A 24934-nucleotide genomic window follows, 5' to 3' on the forward strand; every position below is an offset into this window, starting at 1 on the left:
AAGGCAGCGTGTAACATGTCCTCAGCACTGTCGTGTTAGGCTAATCATTGAAGAAATTAAGCTTTCGCTGTCAACATCAACGCTAATTATCTTTAATAAAAGCAACCAGCAAAGGAAGCTTAAAACTTGCACTAATTGTCAAAGAGCTTTCTCATTTGTATGACCGCAGTGCTGTGCTGCTACCACTGGAAGATTCTGCACAACCCTCTGTTACTAAAGTTTCCTAAGCATGTGTGTTTACTAGATGTAGTCCTTGAAGCTTAGATGAAACATATTGGTGCACGTTAACTTCTTTAAGGTTATAGGGAAGGAATCTTTGTGATGTGCGGAGCGAGCTTAAAGTTTGCGATTTCGCTTTCTTTACATGGTCAGAACTTAAATATGCAAATTTCCTGAGTGACCCAAAGGTAGTCAAATGAACATAGTAATTGTATAGCCATGAAAATCAATGTCCTCATTAAGAGGTCCAAAACATCTTGTGCATCTTGTCACCGCCACAATAAACCACCGAGCAGCAGACCCTATGCGTTTGCTAGCTGATCTTTCTGGTGAAGGTCCTCACAGAAAGTGACAATGCTACAGGTATAGTAGGTGCAATCTGAACAACAAAAATCATGTCAAAGGAAAATTTTCCACGGCAGTCATTGACAATAATACGAAGCTTTTCCTCATGAACCGCCAAAACCTCTACGGGCTATAAGCAGCATGTGGATCTTCGGACTTTTCAGTTCACAATCATAATGAGGTGAAATTGGGCCACAAATTAGTTTAGCACAAATTTATACTGCCCGAGTAAGGTTATATGCATCAGGCTGCAGGCTTCAAAAATAGAGTGCACTTGCCTAACTCACCATGATGGGACGCTTAAGCATTTGTGAAATATCATGAAACTTCATAATTGTCTATGGCAGAACTCAACTGCTTTAGCTTCTCGGACGAACACATTTATGAAAATGGTTCTGTTGTGTTTTTCTCGATGTTGGATATCTTTCTGCAAAACATTATGATTTTACCAGATTCACGCGTGTAGTGTGGGCTAACTAGAGTTTATGCTCTGTAAGGTTACTGCTCGCTTCATTAAGTTCCTTGTGGCGCTCAGGATTGTGGGCTTTATAAATTGCTCACACACCAAACATTTGGCTATTTACCATTGTCATGTCATTCTTTGGAACAACCGATTTGCAGCCTACGCGGAAGTACCTCTAAAAAATTCACAAGATATTTGGTATTCCGAAAAAAGTGTCGTATGCCGATCTAAGAAAAAATGGCATTGTTATGGCTCCTCAAGCAGTGAATTTTTCGCATTGTAAGAGCTTCTTATGTTCTTGAGGGTGGCTGGGATGCAACGGCATTCGACCTCCGTGCACTGCTTAGAGGAAGCATCCGATCCCAAACCCAGCGCGGCCGTTTCAGCTTTAGAAACATGTTTTTAAAACTTCGGTGAGGTCAACACTGTGATCGATGAACTAGTGTTGGCTCAACAATGGCTCTATATAAATAGGGACAAGGTCGCGTAGGCCGCAAAGTGGCCTTCGCCGCGACTGTGCGCTTCCTCATACTGCATCAGTTGCGTAGCAATGAAGCCTTTCACCGACATCCCTGTTTTCGCCTGCGTAGTTTATGTGCACGGTACGTTCTCAGTTTCTTGTGCATGCACATTTGCAATGGGCCAGAATCAAGAGATTCGAGGGGCTAGATTTTTTTGCTAATCGCGAGTAAACGAAGTGTCAGGATGTGAAGTCACAGAAAACATAAAGTAATGCATTGTTATTTCCAGCTTAAATGTAAAAAAAAATCAGGTAAAGCAGAATGAAAACGCACGAACGGATAACCTGCCGCAGGTGGGGACCAAAACCGCATCCACCACATTACGCGTGGAGCACATGACCTAATTATCTACCGCAGCGCCATCTCTCCAGCCGATTTCTCGGGTATTTGTTTACAAGAATAGCCCTGGGTATGCTAACCGATATCGTACGCGGCTAGCGCGGCGGAAGTGGAACGCCCATTTCTGCTGATTCTAGAGAACACATACTTCATTAAAGCCATCGATTTCTGCAAAAAATATAAAAAAATGTTAGAACATGGCCGAGGATCATTTTTACGTGTAGTAACACGTGTAAAACGAACGAGAAGAAAGGAAACCGAGCGGCCGAATTTTTTATTAGTCATATCACAACAAGCTCAAGAGGAAAACACGAAGGGCTGCATAGGGTAAATTACTTTTACTTAAAATTTATTTAAATACTGTTAAATTATTGGAAACGAAGCTGCAAGAAAGAACAACTAGCCGCACGTGGGGTCCGAAAGCACGCCTTCGAATTACGCATGCGATGGTCTCAGCAACTGAGCTGCCCCAACGCTGTTCTGCCGTGCACTTTCTGGGGTATTTATGTTTATCTACATGAACAAAACATGGCAGTGTTAGCCAGCGCCACCACTCACGGTCTTGATGTGGGATGTGAAGTATCATTTCTGGCGGAGGCGTTAGGTGCGCGTGATCTTTTTGTGCGAAAGCAACTGGTTAGTAAACTCTCACGTACTGCCTGAAGGCATCAATGCTCCGGATTCGAGGTCTGGCCTTGAAGAAAGAAAACCGAAGGTGCTATATTTTTTTAGTAGTCATATAATGCGGCCAACAAACAGACACCAACGACAGCATATGGGAGGCTACTTCTACTTATATTTGAATGCAAGAAATTATAAAATAATTGAAATCGAACTGGATGAAAAAACAACCGCACAAATTATTTCTTCTACTCAGTCCTTGGTGTCTGTGTTTTTTGGCTTCTTATGATTCGAATAATACATAATCGGGCCATCGGTTTCCTTTGATCATTTCTCTAAGTGATTTAGTAACTACAAGTAATTTTCCCTCTCCTTTCCTTAATGTATTTGTTAGTTGCTCTCCTATAACATGTGAAGTAAATATTTTGCGCCAGGTAACCACTGCAGTGCCCCCCCCCCCATGATGGTTTGTTTTACAACAAAAATAGAAGGCTAAGTCTGTCCACTGGAACAAAGAAAGGGTAGCTGTGACCGCTTAGTATGTATAGAAATTAGCGAAGCTGAACCAGTTGACGTTCGGCGACGAATACGCCGCGGAATGTAGATTCAATGAGAGCACTTGCTTGTTCCATCGGCGCCTTTGTATCTGCGGGGACTCGAACCTCTGATTCCTAACCTCCGACCGTCGAGCACTGTCTATTAAAATGGGTGAAAGCACGGGAGAAAGCGACTCACTGACTAGAGCTGAAAAGTTTTGATCGCTTTTTCTAGATACCATAATCATCGTCAAATGTAGTGCAGTACAGGCCAAGGAAACCGCTGTCCCTGCTTTGATTTGTTTAGAGAGAAACACCTGAGGCAAAATTACCTCCTACAACCCGACCTTACTGCGTTGACCAATGACAGGTGTAGCTTTAAGAACATCGCACCGAGCTGTGTTTTTTGGTTTGGATTTAATATCCACTGTTTACTACGTACTGTGCGTCACGTGTATTTACCATGTTAAATTTTTCGAAATCTTTGCTGTACTTATTCTGAAACGCCTTCTTTAAGAGAATAGTTTAAATAAGTAAGACTTAGGTGAAATTTTGGGGAGATTTAGGGTTTAAGTAACTAAGTATAGGATTTTTCTCAAGTATGTTTAACCTACGCTGCCATCGCAATCTTTACCCAGCCTAACCCCTTCGTGTTGTTCTGCCCATACTATCACTTCATTATGTGTAAACTAACATTTATATTTATATGGTCTGTTAAACAAATCGGCATGTACGAAGTATGAAAGTTTCAATGTTTGTAAGCTAGGACCTTATACACGCATGGTGCTTAAGAGGAACTGCCGATTTGGTTTTTGTGGATATTACAACACGAGAGAAAGCTTGGAGGTGAATAACTATGTGCCACAAATTTTGCAGCAATGATTTTGATTGTGCTTCAGTGTATATACATTTCTGTTTCAGTGCTCAGCGTTTGCTACGGTCAATATGACACAAAAGGTATAATTATATTTCTGCCATTTTTTTATTGTAATGCTCTGTAGTCGATCCCGCATCTGCCAAGGATGTAGGGAGCTTATGTCCTCAGAATGCTTGCAGTCTTGTGGTTTTTTAGTCTACACTTTTCCGAGCGAGCAAGTGTGCGTTCTCTAACGCACTTATTACATGAGACGTACGTTCTGTTTTGAAACAATAGAAGTTTGCGCGATGCCCTCAACACATGGTATATGTGTAGTTTCTCGCGTAGATGTTTGTTCCTTGACAATCGCCTTAATGAGGACGAATTAGCTACAAGCCGAATGTTATGAAAATTTGCGGCTTTATGCGCTATATCACTAGTGCCGTCAGTCTTTCCCTTTCCGGCACTCGAAATCTCGCAGTATCTAGCCGAAAACGGAATCTTCTAGGGCCTCTTCTCAAAACAAGGAAAAATCTTGATCATTTGTGTAATTCGGTAGAGCAGAGACTGGAGACGTCCTAATAGGAATAATAAACCAGCGAAATGTGGCATATTTATATCGCCTATGCAGATAGGTGATGCCCTTGGATTAAAATGCTCGTTTTGGTGATAGTCGTAGATCAACAGTGACGCTGCACTTCTGTTATCGCTGCCACTTCTGCACTTTACAAAAACCTACAACCTTGTTGCGATGGGTATGTAAAATTCTACAATGCATAGCAACATGTGGCATGAATGGATGATAAAAGCTATTAGAAAAAATGGATGATGATTCGCCTATATTGAACTTTACCTCGCATGCGTGTTTCTCCTAAACTTTAAATTTCAAAAGCGATAATGATGAACAAGTTTTCGCACATCACGGAAGAGCCGTTCAGGAGTGCCTCTGTAGAGTACAGTATTCTTAGATGATACAGTTCGCCACTAGTTTGCACCTTGCGTTTTCGTTTGCACGCTGTATGCTGCCACCACTGACACTTTGTGGAGAATCCGCAGGGGCGTATGGGTCAGCAGGCGTTTGATGCGTCGCTGCACAGCGTACCCGAGCGTCGGAGGGTTGGACCCTGCCGCGTGTAGCCGCGCGCTACTTAGCCGTATCCGGGGAAAGGGAGATCCTGGGGGTTGAGCCGATGCCGGGTGTTCGGACCTTTAAGGCCCCGGTAGAGGCGAAACACTTCTTTGGCCTCTGCTTCACATGGATGGCAACCCGGGACTTACCCCCTTGGGGGAAATCCGCAGTCGCCTTTTCCTCTCTATCTCTCTCTCTCTCCTCAAATCGCCGCATTTCTCTCTCACTTTCTGGTCTTTCCTGTCTTGTTCTCTCTTCCATTTGCTTCCTTTCTTTTTTTCGGCAAGGCTTAACCCTGTGTCGCTATTCTACCTTGGGTACACCATATTTGGTTACAGTGACGGCGTACGACTGGCGTCGTGCAGACTTTTACGCAAGCTCTGCCGCGTCTCCGCATTGGACTCCGTGGTGGGCAGTCGGTGCTGTTGCCGAACAAGCACATTTTATTATGGCAGCGCAAACTTCTGTTGTCTATGATCGCGTCTGAAAAGATGCCGCACCGAAGCCCCGTTCCATCATTTCCCAAGTTCTATGTGCAACGTACCAGTAAGAAAGCTCTATCAATTTCTGGTCGCCAGGTGCCTGAAAGACAAAATCGGACCGGCATAAAAAGCCTCAAAAATGTCTAGCGGAGACCTGCTCTTAGAACTAAATGAAAAAGATCAAGCACAAGAGCTGTCGGAACTTACCAGTATTGGCGACGCGACAGTGACAATTTGGCCACATAGAACACTAAATACAATCCGGGGTGTGATATCAGAGGAAGACTCTATTGGCGCGTGCGGTGAGGAACTCCTTCAGGCTTTCCAGGGGCAAAACGTGACAAAAGTGCAAGGAATTACGAAGAATGACAAAGAAATACTGACAAAATATGTCATACTTACCTTTGGAACAACTGTAATGCCTACCTCGCCGGATGCAGGGTATAAACGTCACACCATATATCCCGAAACCAATACGTCGTTTCGAGTGCCAAAGCTTCGGACATGCTTCACATGCATGCCAAGGCCATACATCATGTGCTAAATTCCGCTCTAGTGATCATCATTTTAACAGCTCAACTTCTGCCCACATTGTATTAAATCCAATGGAGACCACCCACCTCACTCGTGGTCTTACCCTTGCTGAAAGGACAAAAAAGAAGTAATTGCACTAACTGTGAAATAAGTCTTGTTGTTTGAAGCCAGAAAGCCACTATGGTACCTTCCGCGAAGAAGTTATGCCGATGTGATATAGGTGGGGGCAGCATCACAGAAACCTCAGGAGCGCTCAGAGCCCACGCGCCATGGTGCCGAAGTGACCCCTCCCGCCCCCGCGGTGGAAGAAGCCAGTGCTGCTCGGCGCCCAACTCTCAGTCCTCCAGTGTTTCAGAGAGAGCAATGGAGGTCGACCGAAAAATCGCGATGTCATTGGGGTTTTTCGGGGACAAAGTGCCCGAAAAACAAAGAGTGACACAGAGGGGCAAAGCCCTAATAACCACCTTAAATAAGAAAACAATAACCTAAAAGTTATCGCTTCTTTGTATTAGCCTTCTTTAAATCTGTAATTCTAACATCTTATCCATTACTTTTACGTAAGCCGATTTTTACCTTTCCGTTGCATAATGGCTTTTATTACCCACTGGAATTCTGGAGGTCTCTTGGAGACCTTGGGGTGACATCAAAGGCATGGTAATAAATTCTATCCTGTGGCCATGTGCGTAAAGGGACCAAACCTATACGAAAACAGCAAAAAAAAAAAACTTTTCACAAGGTTTCACTGTTGTGAATTGCTGCCGTACTTAGGCGAACCGGTTTGAGGGTGGTGGAGCCAAAGTTATGCAGGGTGGTATTGCAGCTAAAGTTTTCATTGACAGCCATGAAGAATGACCAAGAAATTCTGACAAAACATGCGATACTTACCTTTGGAACAACTGCAACTGTTTTTGGAACAACTGCTGTCACTGTTTTACCTCATTAAACCATCACCATTTGTTCAATATATATCCTGCCGCATTCACATTTTGATGTAAAAGATCTACAATTATTGATAAACCAGCTACCAGAAAATTTTTAACAGGGGGTGATTTACTCGCACATAACACGTTATGAGGCAGTAAAACAACTGACACCAGGGATCCAACACTTCGAGATTTTAGCCTATTCTGAATGGAGTGTTGTTCACAACCCCTATGGTAGTGACCATATGCCTGCTATCATTAAAAAACATCTCCTTTTTCTACTATACCCTTAAGATCACCCCGTTGGCAACTCCATCTACCGGACTGGACTCTCTTTACTTAAAAGGTCACTCTGGATAACATATCAGATGGGCTAACCATAGGCGAAATGAATTATTAGATTACCGCCAGTATACTTCGCCTGTACACTAACGAAAATTATAATGAATTGGAGATCGCGTTCTTATGTGGACTAGGCGTTGTCTACGGCGCATTTGAATACGCGTTGTTAAATTCGTTATTATTTTCGTTATTAAAGGTTCGTGTAAGCCGACCCAGGTCTCCCATGAGGGGACGTCGAGGCCTTGCCTCGTCACCACCTCTCGGGTCCGCTGGACTGCCCACTCTTGTGTCTTGAGGCTAGAACTCCGCACAGCGGCTGTCCACTTCGACGCAAGAGCCTCCGGAGCTACTGCCATTTTAGCTTTTGAATGTCACAGGACACTCCGACAACCAGTTCAGCTTTACATCCAGTTTCACAGGGTGGAACGAAAGCAGTTAGTTTTTTTTCCTATGCTCTCCAGAGATCTGGGGACCCGCGTCAATCACGCAAAAGGCACTGGCACGCCGTTGCGTTGTCGCCAACAATGGAATGTCTGGCGATACCGAAAGCCTGGCTCTTTAATTTCCACAGCATTTGTGCGCGCACTTGCTTGTAGAAGGCTTTGATTGCGTAATTCCTACTTTGGCTCAAAGCCAGTCAAAATTAAGTGGAGTAGGATTCGGATCAACCGAAACAGTCACACTGTACCATGCGAGTTGGGTCATGCAGCCACCTGTAAAGGTATAAGCAATCAGTCATTTTTACTTTTTTCACAGCACCAAGGCAAATTGCCTAAATCAAATAAAATTTTGATGTGCCGGAGGGTGACGCGCCGAGCAGTGATGCAAGATGACAAACTATAATAGTTTTTCTTGCCAGATGGCTGGAGTCCCGCTGCTATGAGACTATGAAGACTTTATGGACGAGTGTTTCCTTTATTGTATGTTAGTAAAATGTTGCTATTGACAGTGCAGTAAATATTTGTAACAGGTAGAAAATCTTGAATTCACAATTTTAGTTATTGCAGTAAGTTTTGACAACCAACTAAGTCGCTCGAGTACGCATGAAGGCTTTCTAAATTACGCGGCTAGGACTTGTGATTCCTTGCGCACCACTGCTTCATGACAGATTACACTTGTTTGCCACAGTCGTAAAGTGCCTTCAAGTGCATTGCTCTCAACTAATGTCGTCGCGAAATTGAAGTAACAGAAGACATCTGCGCGAGGGTTGCCGGAGAGGGGTCCACGTTCTGCGCGAGTAATCTAGGAAACACATCCATGTCCAGAGATTCGCGGATGGACAATCTGTTCTCTGTAGAGCAGCTTCAGGCTGCTTTGCCAGCACGCAAGCTTTCCTTATCACGTTGAGCTGATGGTTTCACTTGCATGACCCTGTATAACCTCTGCCAAAATCTCGGCGTCTCCTTGCAACCATATACAATGACTCGTGGACCAACGGATTGGTTCCTCCCTCGTGGAAGTCCAGCCGCCTAGTTACTCTGCTCAAATAAGGTGAATCTCGGCTGGACCTGGCATGCTATCGCTTATCGCACTTGCCAACTGTTTTGGATAGGTGATGGAGAGTATGGGTACCGACTCTCCTGGAGCGATACCTGGAGCATAGCGAGATATACCCTGATGCTATAGCCGGCTTTCGACGTCAACGGTCCACGATAGATTACGTGATTGACTGTTTCGTCTGTTGAGCAACGAAAAAGCCTAACGAGAACATCTCCAGCGATATTCTCGGAGGTGAAAGCTGCATACGGCACTGTGTATTATGAAGCGATTCGGGGTGCCTTGGAGAAATTTGGATTGAGGTTCCGTGTCTACCAGTGCATGGACAGTTATTTAAGGGGCAAACCCTCCCCCCTTCTTTCTACACACATAAGATGGTACAACGACGCTCGATTGTACTTGTTGCGATTAGCCACAAGATGAAGCCCAGAGCCCCACTCTCTTTTACTTTGCGCCCGTCGACATTGTTGATGTACTTCCGCAGTTCGTGCATCGTGCCATATACGCATACGACATATGCTTCTGGGCATCAGGGGTGACGCGTCTACACGTACGTGCCAGGCGTACAATTAGTGGTTCAGAGAGTGGCTACAGCAACTTCAAACTACCTTCAAGGACGAGGACTAGAGCTGTCATCTGAGAAGTACTCGCTGGTATCCTTCACGCGCAAGACGATGAGCCCATACGTCATTAAGAACAATGACCAGTTTATTAGTTATGAGAACGCCCACCACATTGTGGAAGTATTATTAGACCGCGACCTGTCCTGGAGCGTTCATGTTGCCTACATGTAAAATTAACTCACCGTGATCCCCCACATGCTAAGATTCCTTGTGGGAAAATCGTGAGGTGCATATAAACAGCGATGCTTCAACGTTATACTCTACTTTTCCTCGGGTTTATACGCTACAGCTTAGCAGTGCTGCGCAAGACCCAAAGAACTAAGCTACGCGTCCTGCAGTTGATTCAAGCTCAAGCGCTGAGAATACGCGTTGACCTTCCGAAATGAGCTGCTTCTGCAGCGACTGTCGTCATCGCGCGTGATCACCTAACCATAACATGTATTCCGGACATCAGGCATTTCGCCAGCATTCCGCGACACCACTTCGCCTCACTTCCGGCTTCTAGGCCCCACTATGCGTTAAGCGATATTATCACTTCGCACCATTCGGTGCTTCCATCAAACTTCACGCCTGCAACTAGACCACCATTACAACTGTGGTGCATACATCCCTTCGAAGCCCTCGTCACCATTCCTGGCACCCAAATGAAAACACACTCGTCATTTCTAGCTCTACAGCAAGCAACACTACTCCTCCGGTATGAGAAACACAGCGGACCTCTTCACATTTACACGAATGGTTCAGTTTCTTCTGCAAGCTGAGCAGGAGCAGTGGTTACTCCTGCGATGTCTGTCATCATAAATTTCAAGACATCGCATTTTACTCATCGATGGCGGCAGAAGTCGACACACTCCGTGCTGCACTAGAATTCGTGATTGAAGAACCGTCACAGACATCGCCAATCTTTTCCGACTCCAAGGCCGCTCTCCAGTGAATTAAGTCACCATTTTACCACAGACTGAATGAAGAATTAGTCGCCGACAAAAGACTTCATAATGAGCGCGCAAAGAGAAAAAAACACAACATATTCGATCAGTGAATTCCAGGCTATTGCTGTATCTACGAAAACGACCATGCAGATGAGGTCGTCCGATCTGCTCACGACGGCCTCCACTGTGTAGCTATACCGTTATCCAGAACAGACGCAGCTACAGGTCTTCATTACCGCGCACGTGAACTGACACTGTCACAGTGGAACTCGACGGAATTTAGCAATGCTAGTCTTCACAGCTTTAATTCGAATCTACGGCTACGTCTTCCGACAGTACATTCTAGAGCTCAGGAGACACTTCTGTGACGCGTGTGGCTTGCCGTGGACTTCGCGAATGCTTAGTCATTTCGGATCGGAGTAGCCAGTAGCCGTCCATGCAGCAGAAAGTGCCTCAGACTCCAATTTTTTCACAGTTTTTACTATTCTAAAATAGGCATTGACAGGAACAAATATAATAAATTACCATCGTACATTTCCCGTAGAAGAGACGATGCCTTGAAACTGCGTCAATTTCCTTTTAAAGGTGACACCTTGCGTTATGAATTTTTTTATAGGACCACGAGGGAGTGGAATGCTCTCCCGCCAAGTATTGTTGGCATATAATGTAATGAAACGTTTTACCGTGCCTTGTGTGTTGAAATGAGTGTCAATTGATGTACATATGTATGTACCCCCTGCTGTAATGCCTTCTAAGGCGATGCAGGTACTCAATAAATAAATAAATAATTAATAAATAACTGTCGGCGCAAGAACATAGTATCCCACCTTCTCTGTGAGCGCCCCCGTTCAGTGCGCTCAGGAAACTCTTCGAATAGTGTTACATTGTCTTGACAAACGCTCTTTGTCTGAGAAGAGGGCCCTCGGACGCTGGCCGAGACCATTCTCAGCACAGAATGTTTTGAAGGCGCTGTCGCACTTATTGCGGAGAACTGTCGTTAGAGACACACTTTAAGGAGTGTCATATTCTCGTTTCCTTTTTACCCTTTCTTTTGGGCTTTTTCCGCTTTTTTATAACATCTCTTTTCTATTATATTTTAATCATCCTTCATTCTCCTTACCCACTTTCCGCAGCACAGGGCCGCCAGCAGGTCTGAGATTTGGCTAACCTTCATGTCTTTCCATCTATTCCTGCTTCCTTCCTACCGTCAATCCAACATTCAGTGATTGAATTTAACTTATTGCATTTATTACGCTGTCTAATCATCTCAAGCTATTGCAAATATCTGTCTCTGCAAATGAAACTGCTCTTCTACTACATTGCCAATATTCTATATTCCTGTTCTGGGGAAGCGATTCTGCCCTTCTGCTATGTCAGGCACATGCTTCTCTTTCTTTTTGAAGCGTTCAGCTCCACCGATCGCACTATGCCCACTTGTGCACTATGAAAACCCGGCTAGCATTTACTTTGACAAGACGCTTTGGTCTCGAAATATTATTGAACAGTTGGAAAGCCGAATACGGTAAGCGAGTGCCATCGTCGTCAACGAGTATGTACGTATGTAATATTTTTCAGGTCTCAGTGAAAAGAGTGCGAAGACCTGCACGAAACCCCCCTTTGTTGGCGTTTGTCACCCATTGACGGAGGCTTATTATTACGATGCTCAGACCAACAACTGCAAGATGTTGCCACCCGGAGTTTGCGCCGGAGGAAACAATCTGTTCCCCAGTATGAAGAGATGCGCGAAACAGTGCGTGCGTAAGTGAATTTTATGTGGGCCGTTGTAATTGAACAAATGCTTTTTTGAGAGGTTGCACGTTTTTTTCTACATGAGTGACAATAAAAAAATAATACCGTCACTTCCCTCTCTTCCACACGCTGTGGCAGTGGCGAAGCTAGGGAGTTCGAGGTGGGGTAATGAGGAAAAAAATGTCGTTAGGTGTTGTTGATCAAGAGAAAGGTCGTAATCGACAACACAATTTGGGGTCGCAAGCGCGCCGAACTATCGCTCCAAATCATTGTTTGTGAATTACTGCAAGGCTTCTGAATCCGGATAGCCTCTGATACCAGTACCTTCCGTGCATGTATATCGGATGCCACAACAACCAATTGTGCTGCGGAAGATGATCACTTTATGCGCATTGGATAGAAAATTTTATTCCGGTGTGTTTGCGCGGAATTCGTTTTTGGCAACACTTTTAAAACAGCGCCGCTGCAATAATTCGAAGCGTACATGATAATAATGATGGTATGTCTCAGACGTGACACATACATGCAATATACCCAATTCACACAGTGAATGCGCAGAGGGCAAGGTTGTTGATGGAAAATAACCTCGAAAGCATCTTCAATGCCGCAGCCAACAGCAATAACGCAATAACAGTGCCACGTAGTTTACACAGCAACTCACGGTATTCACAGATACCAAGTGCCATTTAAGGCCAGCACTGCTAATGTAGCGCCGTCAAGACATTTGTTTACATCCCTCTAAGGCCATACTTTTGTTTTCAATCAAAAGGAATCTACCGATATCTTTCATTTTATATAGCTTGCATACACGCACGCACTGCCGCACTAATTAAACTGCTCTAATCTTTCTGATCTGTCCATTTCCTGAGGCTTCAAAGCCACAATTTCAATAAAATCGCAGATATACCATCTCAAAACGCGCTCCGCTCTAGGCTTAGTTATTTGTTGTTTTCGATTTTGTTCAGTGGCAGTACGGTTTCCATTAACGACGATCAGTGCAGATGTCTTTGTTCTACCGTCCGTAGTCGATAAGGCAAAAGATCGCTGCACTGCAACAATTAAGACTGCCCATGCTCAGCTGAAATCTACCTTAGCATACCGAGATCCATGCAGCCACCTGAGCCACTTAATGCAGTCAAAGTTCTCTTGTTCATGCACTTGATCTCGAATTTGCTGGATAGGAGCCAGCTCACATTTTATGTGAAGGATTGAACACAAGGAGGTATTTCATTGAAGAAGCCAATCATTTCACAATGAACTGACCAAATACCGCAAAACATATTGCATATAACTTAGCTTCCAGCAAACATCAAATGTTGTATCAGGATATTTGCCGAAAACGGTGGTGCAGTCTTATTTGTGGCTTATTTCTCCCCCATTGCTAACACTAACAAAGCACACTTTTTCAGCCCTGACTCCATCGTCCTCAAAAGTATGCCTACAACCACCAGTCGTTGGCCCTTGTGGACCACTACAAGTGTCCTGGTATTTTGATCCTCAAACCATGTTCTGTAAGATGTTCAACCACACCATATGTGGTGGAGTAGGGAACGCCTTCCGGAGTGAGTTGAAGTGCCAAGAGATGTGTCTACGTAAGTACGAAATTTTGTTTAGTGAACATATCAACAGTAATTTGCTGCTGATATGCACACTTACCGTATTAGCGTAGCGTGGTTCTAATATCTGCATACTGATCTAGCGTCATATTTTTCACAGCCCTATAAAAATGAATTTTCACAAATACAATGCAAACGTCTGAGTATATCTCACGTTAGATCATTCGAGGTGAGCAAGCTCACTCAGCCATTGGGATAGCTGTACGTCAGCGGTCTGTACGCTCCTCATAATATACATATTGGCGTGGTTTCATGGTCTACTCATCAACTCGTGTTTTCGCTAAGACTTCCCGTACTACCCATATGTTTCCCATTTTCACCCTGACCCCATTGGGCACCGGCATATTACGGGTGGCTTATGTGTCTGCGCACGTATGTCTACGCTGGTGGCAGGAGTGCCTGCAAAGACCACGGCTTCTATTGACCACTCATTTTGTTTGAGCTAAATGGTCAGACACGCTCAGATCGGGTAACCAATGCATAGCCGTGTCGAATATCCAGGGGAACTCAGCATCGCCAGACGAGCCGTGCGGTGCCGTCTATCGCGCCGGAAGCATTCACATAAAATCAGTAAATATTGCTTGATAGGTAGCTCCTCAAAAGGCTCGCAATGGTTCGTGAGAACGTGGGCATAAACAGCAACTTCCGGGCTCCGAGATTTTAAACGACAGCGCGTGAGTGCTAGGTGCTGGCACGAAAACAGGTCCTGGGCCACATCGTTGAAGTTCATTGAATATGGCGAAATTTCCTTCGCTAGTGAAGACCAGCAAACTGCAGGAACCTAACGCAAACTACACCTGCAGGACCCCGGGACATGCTATGACGGTGCCGCGCTGCTAAGCAGCAAGCGACCACTTCCTTTCATCAACTCAAGCCCACGTTTGCTCGCACGCTACCTGAGTCATCGAAGGCTCCCTAAGCCTTCGATGTCTCAGGGATCCAAAAATCCGACGACCGTCCGGTGTTAATGGGACCTAAATTCAAAGGCGTGCACCAGTAAGCCATCAATTCCTTTATCAATAAAGCAGCCGGATTACCTCTGCTCGCACTGAAGGGACATCTTTATAAATAATCAGTGTGGTCACAAAAGTGCCGGCGTGTGGTTTCGCGGTTTTGTTCATATTTACTAAGCAATGTACTCGTGTCTTATGACATTTGGAGCAGCAAAAATACGCCTGGAAGAACTGCATATAAATCCGTTCGTGAAGGTTGGCACTCTGTGTTTGTCTAACCTCTCTTTCCGTGTCACGTTCATTCACTCTGCGCTACCAGAAACTAGCAGGCACTATATGCAGAGTCTTTAAGCGAACACTTTCAAAATTTGTTAGAGGTTGCCTGTGGCCGATAGTTCAATTCTAGATGGTGAGTCGATCTACTCAAAGCGGTACACAATACTTGTACAAAACATTGAAAAGCAAAATGGGCGATTTAACAAGAATTCACTAACTTTTTAGCTAAATATCTTATGACCCATAGTGCAACTTACAAATTCTAGCAGTGTAGTTCGCAAGAAGACGGATTCACTTGGAATGAATTCTCGGGACGACACCAGTTACCAGATAAAAATTCCCCAACTTTGCGGAGAAATGCATTGGCGTTCCTTTTGCTTGTGTGCTTGAGTGCATGAAACGAAGATTTTTTTAAACAAATTATCTGGAACGCCAATGCATTTCTTCGCAAAGTTCGCCAATTGATATGTCGAAACTCGTGACATCTTGAAAATTCGTTCTAACTGGATGCGCCTTGCGAACTCCTCGGCTTTAATTTGTAAATCGCAGTATGCGCTGTGATGTAATTAGTTAAAAAGTTAATTGGTGAATTTTTATTAGTCGCTTTGCCATCTCCATTTTTTTGTGCAAGTAGAGTTCGCCGCTTCGAGCAGGCGAGCTCATGAACTAGAATGGTGACATCTGCCACAGGGAACTTTTAAAGATTTTTGAAAGTGTTGAAACACCCTGTATGCAAGCCCATGTATACAAACCCTCTTCGATTAAGGTGTTAACATTTAAAAAATAATTCAGTGAATCTGCGTATTTGTGGTAGTGGTCTTCATGGAATTCCGTCGACCATTCTGATGTGCCATTAACCGCTGAGAACCACCGACGATGTCTAGGCTACCAAAAAAGAGAAGAAAAAATAGTAAAGAGAAAGAACTAAAAAGAGAACGAGTAATACCAAATAACAACGCATTCGAATTAGGATGCCAATGTAATTTGAGGCATCTACGTTGAGCGCGCAGGCTTTCTCCCTCATTCTCTTTAGCGTAGGCTAAACTGACTGTAAACTTTTTTCATTTTCCTTCCGCGCCAGGGAGCGATTCGGAAGCTGTTTTTTCGTCAGCACTTTTCGTCACCGCCAGGATATGTTACATTTGTTCATAGCTCTGCCTTATCAGTGCATATTTGATCAGCAATATTTTGTTTCATGTTCTGCATTGGCTGACACTCACACCTATCCACACTCACAGGAAAGTCATGCTCACGCCTTTTCACATTTACCGGCTAACAACCACGTTCATGCTTGCATCTGCTACCACGAGCCGTTACCCACTCACAAATGTACTCACTTCAATCATACTAAAAGCTACTCATTAGCGGTCATGCACACATCTTTTCACTCTCTCATATGCTCGCTCCCGTTTGTACTTATGTTAACTCAACTGATGTGTACTCGCATTCATGCTAATCGACTCACGACTGCAAAATCAGTGTTAGTATACATAAGATATCCGCCTAACACGACCGAAGAAGATTGAGTTAGAGTACAGTGTACAACCGCATTATTACGCGAGCGAAAGCCTATGTTTACGTTGCGTGACAATAGGAATAACTTGGGAACCCGACTCTTACCTTAGTCAAGCTTGCTAGGGTGCTAGATTTATGCCACGTTCGACTAGGCTGTATTATGTACGTGTGATTGCCTGTAGTATAAAAATATGACTGCATCTGTAACTTTGCGAAACCACTAAATAGTGCGCTTGGCATAGCCTAGTTCATTAGGTGTGTTATAAAAGATGCAATAAAAAGCTATAGAATGTCAAGCATGTTTCAAGGCTTTGTAGACGTCCACATACCTACCCTGCATAGTTCCTGTACTACTTCGATTATTTTCCATAATGTTGATTCTTTGTAATCACAGACAACGCCTGCTGAAAACCTAATCAGAAATTTTATGAATGAAAATGCGAAAGTGTCCGTGAAAGAAGCACGAAGGTACCAAAAAAATAAGGAATTTTCATATTGAAAGCTTTCCATGTGCAGAGCAGTTTGTCTTTGATCGCCTATTAGAACACAGCCAGCATTATTCCACAATGAAACGCTCTATTTCGATGATATATGCTGTTCCGCAAGCAGGCTTTTACAAAAATTCTGCCATAGACGAGATGACCGAAATATCACTAGTAGAATTGCTAAATATTTGACTCACGTGTTGAAAGCTCGGATGGAGTGGGGTACAGAGGGGAGCAATAATAATTGAGGCCACATGTCCACCTGTTGACACTTCAATTACCGTCTATATCTCTAGGACTTTTCAGTTACGTCAGCGGATGGGCGCGGGGAAGCACAGATGAGGCTTTGCACATAGGCAATGTCAACTCCTGCCAATTTTAATAACTCAAGATAGCAAGAAACAGAAATATATTATTGAAGCATGAGCATGTATCGAGACAAATCCTTGGTACGCGAAGGAGCAATATGTAAAAGTTTTGTCAACAGCGTATTTCATGTTCCTTGACAGCAAGAGGACTAATGAATGCAGTAGCCAATGGGTTCTTCTTATGAAGAGATCTTCGGGTGTTTGTAGCATCTCATCTAGCTGAGTCTCGCTATGTCACACTAATCTAGAGCTGCAGCTGGCACTCATTTCCGAAAAAAAAAACGCTGTTATAAGTGTCTTGCTGGAATTTTAGACTGGCTTCAGGATATTTAGTGTATGTAAAATGACGAAACTGGCCGAAATAGTATTCCAATCTAACGATCAGAACACCCCTCCGTCAAAGCCCCTAGAAATATAATTCGACAAAGAGGAGTAATTATTTCTCACATGCGCAATAACTGAACGTCACTAAACCATTGTGTGGCACGGTGATTAGTTGCAAGTGAATAATATTTGCGATGCGTTTTTTGTGGTTTTGCCAAATGTCTTCGTTAATGTGAATACAATATTTTGTTTTCAGCAACACAGAAGCCGGAGGCTTTCTGCAGCAAACCGCCAAAACCTGGTCGATGCTTTCTTGCAAAGAAACGATACTACTTCGATGATATAAGGAATGGCTGCTTTATGTTCGCAGAAAATAAATGCGGTAGCAATAGGAACGGCTTTTCAAAGTGGGAGAAGTGCATGCAACGATGCAGCTGTAAGTTTTCCTCTTTTTTGAATCCTGAATCTTTGTGAAGGAAATGCCACACTTATATCTAGGACAACACAATATGCCCTATCATATCTGTAATTTCGATATCAAAAGACGCATATCAAAATTTAGGGAAAGATTTTGCATGGGGGGACGTTCACGACTACGGATATGCTTCATCGTCATTACTGTCACAATCATCTTTTATGTTAAGCTTTCAAAATCTCAGCAGCTTGCAAAACACATGAGGGATGGAAAACAGAAGGCAATGCAATATTTGAATCGATCTATTTCCTTTATTATAAACTGGAGATTTCTTAGCGATCTTAAGCAAACGCTCACTGCACGTCGGCGAATTGTATTAATGTACTTGATGAAAAAAGAGAGCGCTACGAAGACAAGGACGAAAGAACAACATGTACGACAGACAAGCGCCTTGTCTGTCGTACATGTTGTTCTTTCGTCCTTGTCTTCGTAGCACTCTCTTTTTTCATCAAGTATGCTCAACCAACTCGCCCACATCAAGCTTCTGCTGTATTAATGTATACTGTGTGCATTTTTCTATCTGCGTCTATGTTGTACGAGGGTCGTTTGATAAGTGTGCCAAAAAGCAGTCAAACATACAATATTCGCAGAAAACACTGTTTTATTTTTCAACATGGTTCCGTTCCAGTTCCACACACTTCCTTCAGCTCCGCTCCATTTTTTTATCCCCTTAAAAAATGGATGGATCGAATTCGTTGATGTAATGATTTACCACTGAGACAACCTATTCATCTGAAGAAAATTTCTTTCCACCCAGCCAATTCTTCAGGTTTCGAAAGAGGACAACCTCGCATGGGGCCAAATCCTGAGAATGGGGTGGATGAGGCACCACCTCGATGCCTAACTCGTGCAACAAGCCATTTGTGGGGCGGAACATTGTCTTGGTGAAAGAGGAGTTCTTCCCGTGCTAACCGAGGACGTACAGTACACAATTATTTTTGAGTGGATATAGTAGCGTTGAATAATACGGCCCTGTTATCGTTTTGCTATTCTGTATAGTCTGCAAAGATTATTCCTCATGAATTACAAAAGACAATAGGCATTACCTTTCCGGCTGAAGAAACAGTTTTCTTGCCTCTTTTGTAGCACCTTCATAAGGCCCTGTCCATTGCTTTAGCTGTGGTTCAGACTCTGGAGTGTAATGATGTATGGACGTCTCGTGAACTGTCACGAATCGACGCAAAAACAGCTGCGGATTGCCATCAAGCACCGCTAAACACTGCATCGAGATGTATTCCCTCATGCGCCTTTGGTCGATCGTCAGCAGTCGCGACACCCAACGTTCACAGACCTTCTTACCTGCAATTTATTATGAAGAATGTTAGGAACACTCTCTGGCGGGATGCCTACAGTTTCTGCTATCTCACGTACCTTGACGCAATTCCATGCAATTCTATGAGTTTTCGATACCATTTCTGGCGTGGTGACCTCCTGTGGACAGCCACGACAAGCTTCAGATTTCGCCGAAGTTCGGCCACCTTAGAATTTATGCATCCAATGAAAAATGGCATTCAGTGATGGGGCAGAGGGTCCATAAACTTCGCTTAACGTGCCTTTAATTTGGACAGCCGTCCAGTGTTTTAAATAGAAGTGTTTAATCATCACTCGAAATTCACCTTTTCCATTTGGGCTTGAATCCCCACGCAGCTCAGTGCCAATGGCTGTCAGAAGCTTACTAAGTGTCGGTACCAGCGTAAACAAGTTCTGCTGTCGTATAAACGGTGCTTCTGGCGCACCTCTTAGAAGAAAACAGAATTGAAGCGCCACCTCCTGTATTTTTACCATCCTTATCAAACGACCTTCGTATTGTTGTGTTTGCAACTTTAGTGTGTACAACATTTATATTAGTAATTTTTCCATCAACGTTTGTCCCTTACGATTGTCTGTATTTGTACATTATAACTGGCGTTTACTAAACTTAAAAGGAATCAGTTTGATGTGCCGTATAGTGTAGTTTTTTGTGATCTATCGTAGTATTCGAAATTTTTCATGTGCGACAATATGTGATGCATGTCACAGAGGTAGAAAGGAGAAGCTTGCACCCTATTTCTGTGCCACCATTTCCTTATTTATACGTATGTAAAAATGTACCACCATGAGATCATATGTTCTATTTATTAGGCAAGCATCTTGCTGTAAGAACCCCTCGCACCACCACTGAAGACACATTCGAAGATATTCTTCTTCATAAGAAGTGACACTTCCTAATGTCGCTGCATAACATATTGGGTTGTCATTGTTTCATTTTGATACTATGAACATTTTCATTAGGTCTCGGTGAATCGTTATATCTGCTTATATAAATGCGCGACACCACAAACAACTTACTTCTGCCTGTAGCACAAATATCGATTGTGCAAAATTTATATTTCTGCGAAATGCTGTTGCGAATTTCTAAGTTTGCCGCGGTGATCATTGCTTTTTTCACCATGCGAAATTAAGTTTTGCACCTGAAGCAAACCACCATCTTCGAAAAGTAATGAGTACAAAAAATAAAACAATCTGCCAGAACTAAACATGGCACACAAACATTCAGATTAAGAAAGACGCTTCAGAAGAAACTGAGGGTCTCTCAATGAGTAATGGAAGGGTAAAATTAGGCGTGACTTTAGGAGGTTTGAAAACATTGGTACAGACGATTGCCACATTTTCTAACTGAACCGAGGGTTCAGTTAGAGAATGATTGCCCAGAAGAAGAAAGAGCAGTTGAATACAGCAAAGAGTTAGGTTGAGTGATGAAATTCAGAACTTTGCAGCCACACCTTGATATCCGCTAGTGCAGGACAGGGGAAACTTGAGACGTAACTTAGATGATGATAATGATCATGCTATGGTGAAGTACTTCGGGATGGTATGACACCGCCTTTTCTGGATGAGTTCTTTCAAAATTATCAATAGAAGAAAGATATATTTACGTGATATCGCTTCCCACATTTTTCTGATGAAGGCAATGGACATATTATAAAATCAGGCACAGTGCAAGCTCTTCATGTTTTCTGATTTGATTATTTGCGTGGCATATTTAGAGTAAACTATATTTTTGTTTATATGCTCCTTCAATAAATGATACTAGCTTCATGACTTCGGAATTCATACTTCAGGTCCTGTAGCATACTCGTTATTATTCCGTGATATGGTAACAAATATTAATAATAAAATCACAGTCAATAATCATTCCACTAATTCAAGCTTATCTCCCTTCCCAGTACAATATCTTATCTGGTAAGAAGTTATCAAGTAACAACCGAATAGTTCAACCTGTGATTCATGTATCGCGTACCACTTAGTGTAGCAGAAGAAATGCATGACCAATTATTTTGTAGCTTTTATGTTTATTACGTTAACACCACAGCCCAATCCTAAACGATCCCACGAATGGATCTTGCTTTCTATCATCCTACGAAAATTATTGCAACTATACTTTCAAAACTACGGTAGGTATTTATTCACAGACGAACACTGCACATACGAAAACGTGTCTCAACATATCAATGACCACAAAAGAGCAGAGATAATGTATCTTAAGGTAAAATTGTCCCTTGATAGAAAAGCATGTGCTTGTTCTCGTTTTCTTCCTATAATATATCTGCGTTGAAATGTGCTAGTTTTGTGTTATTGCTAGTTAGCATAACACCTGTCATAATTCCGATATAACATGCCATTGTACATAAAATTCCATCACAGCTATTTTTCATGAACTGCCAGTGAATGTGCCTCGGCCCACGGTCATGAACCAATACCCCGTCCATTTGTACGCAAAGGACGCGCCAGCTATCATGAGCCAATCTTTAAGCAAAATCGAAGCCTTCTCTGCAAATGAAATTGACAGGCTGTTGTTAGTGGCAACCTGAAAAAGCCTTCAGTATTTTCTTATGTAGCTCACAGTCTGTTGCTAGCGACAACCTGAAAAAGCGTTCAGTATTTCCTTGTGTGGCTCTTAGTCAGTCTTCCATGGTAATATGTACACTGTTTAATAAATTAGTACGATGGCAGGTAGGTGAACATTACGTTTTCACGGACATAGGAAAACGTGAATTTTAATTGTTATATGGAGGCTGCATCTTGCATTGTTCTGGTTTCTCTGTGTAAACAAAAGTCCGCAAACTATAAAAAGCCGATACTGCTGTCCGTTTGTGCACCTCCTCGGTACAACTCCGAAGCACTCGGTCGGCAATATAGTTCAGAGAGCAGAATGAACAATACCGGTCATAAATGCTAGATGTAACGCTTCTTCCTTTTCAATTCTTTTAGGGCGATGAATTTGCGCCAACATTTTGATCCGCCTCGCGCTGCAAATCGATAGCGTGAGCTATTTTCCTCACCGCTATCACAAACAGTCCTGTGCTAGACGCAAGGGTCCTTGCGCAATTATCGCAATTAGTAGCAATTATCGCACGCGTCTAGACGCATGCGATAATTTCTCGGCCACGCGGAGCTTGTCTTGTCAAAGCGATGCAACCGCCCGAGTTCCGCAAAGGCGCGTTCATTTTTCTTTCCGGCATCTTTAAGAGCACCATCGATGGGACTTGCGAGCGGGATGCCAGGTTGGCATTCTTTAACGGAAATATTTCCACACGAATCTTCCCGAAACTTTGCTACCCATGGCCCCTGCTGCTTTCTTGTTGAATAGATCACAAACAGGGCAGCAATCAGGTTCCGAATCGTCTAGAGACCCAACTACCCTTAGGAATGTGCTTGTCGCCGGCTCTATTCTGCGCGAAGTTGATCACTGATGACACAACGAAAGACTAAAATTCCTATTGCAGCAAATATAATATATGAAGCGCCAAATTTTTTATTACATCTAAGAATTACCAACGTAGCATGCGTTTGCTTGGGAGGCTTCTTGCTGAGTAAGGTGGAGGTAATTTCTGGAGATGCGTCACAGTAAACTCTGCTGATCGCAGCGATGGCATGAAAAATAGTGGGGCGATCCCGGAGATTGTATAAATCGTAGTTGCGCAGGTCACATTGGTCATGTAGTTAGTGTTTATGCGTCTTGCTGATTTGTTAGAAAGGACCGTGATGGCTACGTTGCAAAACTTGTTGCAGGAGATGAACAGTATTATACCTATATTTAGCCCTTCACGAGTAGTTCGCTTCCCCATTGATGCTAAAATTTGCATTGGATCTGCAAACTTTTTATGGACTTCGCCAGCTTTCTTTTAAAAGCCGAAATAAATGCCACTGACTAGGTAGCGTGGGGCAAGCAATTGAAATTCAATGTTTTCAAATCTGTGTTCACACGAAGTGATCAATGTTGTACCATAATTATTTAGTCAATTAGGTAAACTTTCCTAATAAATTAACTTAATAATAAACCGCAACACTCATGGCCGGCCTCTTCAGCTTACTGCTGGCAACGTATCATCAGTTCAACCCACATAAGCCTTAAGCGAAAAAACAATGCTGCACGATATCGGCGATACGTATGAGAACATAGTGGGATAGAGGATAAACGCTCCCTTGAGAAAAACTATATATATATATATATATATATATATATAATATATATTCGCAATAACGCATGCATCAAGCTTCAACGTAGCGTCGATATAATTTATGGTCCTATTTCAGCTCTTATTTGCCCAATGAAGACAGGTGATGCGTCACTTGAAGCTCGCATACGCTTTAATTATTAGCGGGTCTATCGTGCAAAAAGACATAAGCGATTCAATGTACGCATATTTATCAATATGTTTGTTATACGGAAATTAATTTTTCTGGCTTCACGAGCAATGTGTCGCTTAAAAAATGTATTGGTGCTTGTTGTTCTCTTCCACAGATACCAAATCTACAATGCCTTGCCCAACATGTGCGCAAAAAATTAATAATGAGTTGCCTCACGGGGGCGTAGCTGGTTATCCCACGCAGCCCGGTCAAGTTGGGCCGTATGGCCCAGCTGGTTACCCTCCCGCGCCCGGAGGTCAACCTGCTCCAACCGGAAGTATCGGTGTACCAAATCAAAATGTCCTACCGGGCCAGGTAAATCATCCTACTCTTCCAGGACAGACTGGTTTACCCGGTCAACCTGTCATAGGTGGCCATCCCAGCAATGTCATACCAACTGGACCTCTCGCCACACCTGGCCATCCGAACCAACACGGTCTACCTGTTCTACCAGGTCAAAACCCGACACCGGGCCAGGCCACCGGACCGTTTCTAGCTGGCCAGACTGCCAAACCGAATATAACACCTGGCTATCCTACCCGAGCTGGCTGACCTCTCTTACCCTTAAAACTCCATCAAGCACCATTGACCCAATAACCATCGCAAAAAAAACGCACGCCACCTCTCTAGCCAAACTCGACTACTGAGAAAAGGGCCGAGCACTCTTAATGTGTACTCGCCGAATTTGCGTTAAAGAAAAAAAATTCAACTTCACTCCCTTTCTAATTAAGCGGAATTTCATTGTCAACACTAAATAAAATTATGTGACTGTGGCCTTAAACAATACGCCAGTCTCATCTGCTCGTGGATACGTGTACAACACGCTCAACATCTTCTGGTCAAGCACTGTATTATTTTTTAATAAAGTTTATTGTACATCTCTCTGTATTAAATGGTTTAAATCAAAGTTTTTGTTTGCCCACCTTTCCGGGACGTTGGCAAGGCTGTTCGGTCACTGTTGGGTCGGGCGTTATCTCGGCGGATAAATTTGTGTTATCACATAATAACGCTATGCACGCGCCCAATGAAAGCACCACATAACTGGTACTATTGCCCAGTTAAGATATCATTGTCAGCTGATTACTGAGGCGCACTTCTGTGCTGCGTAACCGAAAAATTGCATTCGTACGCAAAAGCTGAAATA

The 24934-nt window shown here is 43.3% G+C and overlaps 1 protein-coding gene across 1 annotated transcript; it reads left to right on the top strand.

The window, feature by feature from the left end:
- Window positions 1–1496: 1496 nt before the first annotated feature.
- LOC142587154 (tissue factor pathway inhibitor 2-like) lies at window positions 1497–24671 on the top strand. The gene is made up of 6 exons (XM_075698045.1): window positions 1497–1629; window positions 3966–4001; window positions 11935–12117; window positions 13518–13700; window positions 17902–18081; window positions 23906–24671. The coding sequence occupies exons 1-6, from the start codon at window positions 1578–1580 to the stop codon at window positions 24340–24342; spliced, it is 1071 nt and encodes a 356-aa protein (XP_075554160.1). The 5' UTR covers window positions 1497–1577; the 3' UTR covers window positions 24343–24671.
- Window positions 24672–24934: the final 263 nt, after the last annotated feature.

Source organism: Dermacentor variabilis, chromosome 7 (assembly GCF_050947875.1).
Source record: "Dermacentor variabilis isolate Ectoservices chromosome 7, ASM5094787v1, whole genome shotgun sequence".
In the NCBI taxonomy this organism is placed as follows: Eukaryota; Metazoa; Arthropoda; class Arachnida; order Ixodida; family Ixodidae; genus Dermacentor; species Dermacentor variabilis.

Bases quoted from the DNA above. Each gene is read 5' to 3' on its own strand.
- LOC142587154 (XM_075698045.1), top strand. From the start codon at position 1,578: ATGAAGCCTTTCACCGACATCCCTGTTTTCGCCTGCGTAGTTTATGTG. The intron at 4,002-11,934 runs GTATAATTATAT...AATATTTTTCAG, and splicing joins CGGTCAATATGACACAAAAG to GTCTCAGTGAAAAGAGTGCG. The intron at 12,118-13,517 runs GTAAGTGAATTT...ACACTTTTTCAG, and splicing joins ATGCGCGAAACAGTGCGTGC to CCCTGACTCCATCGTCCTCA.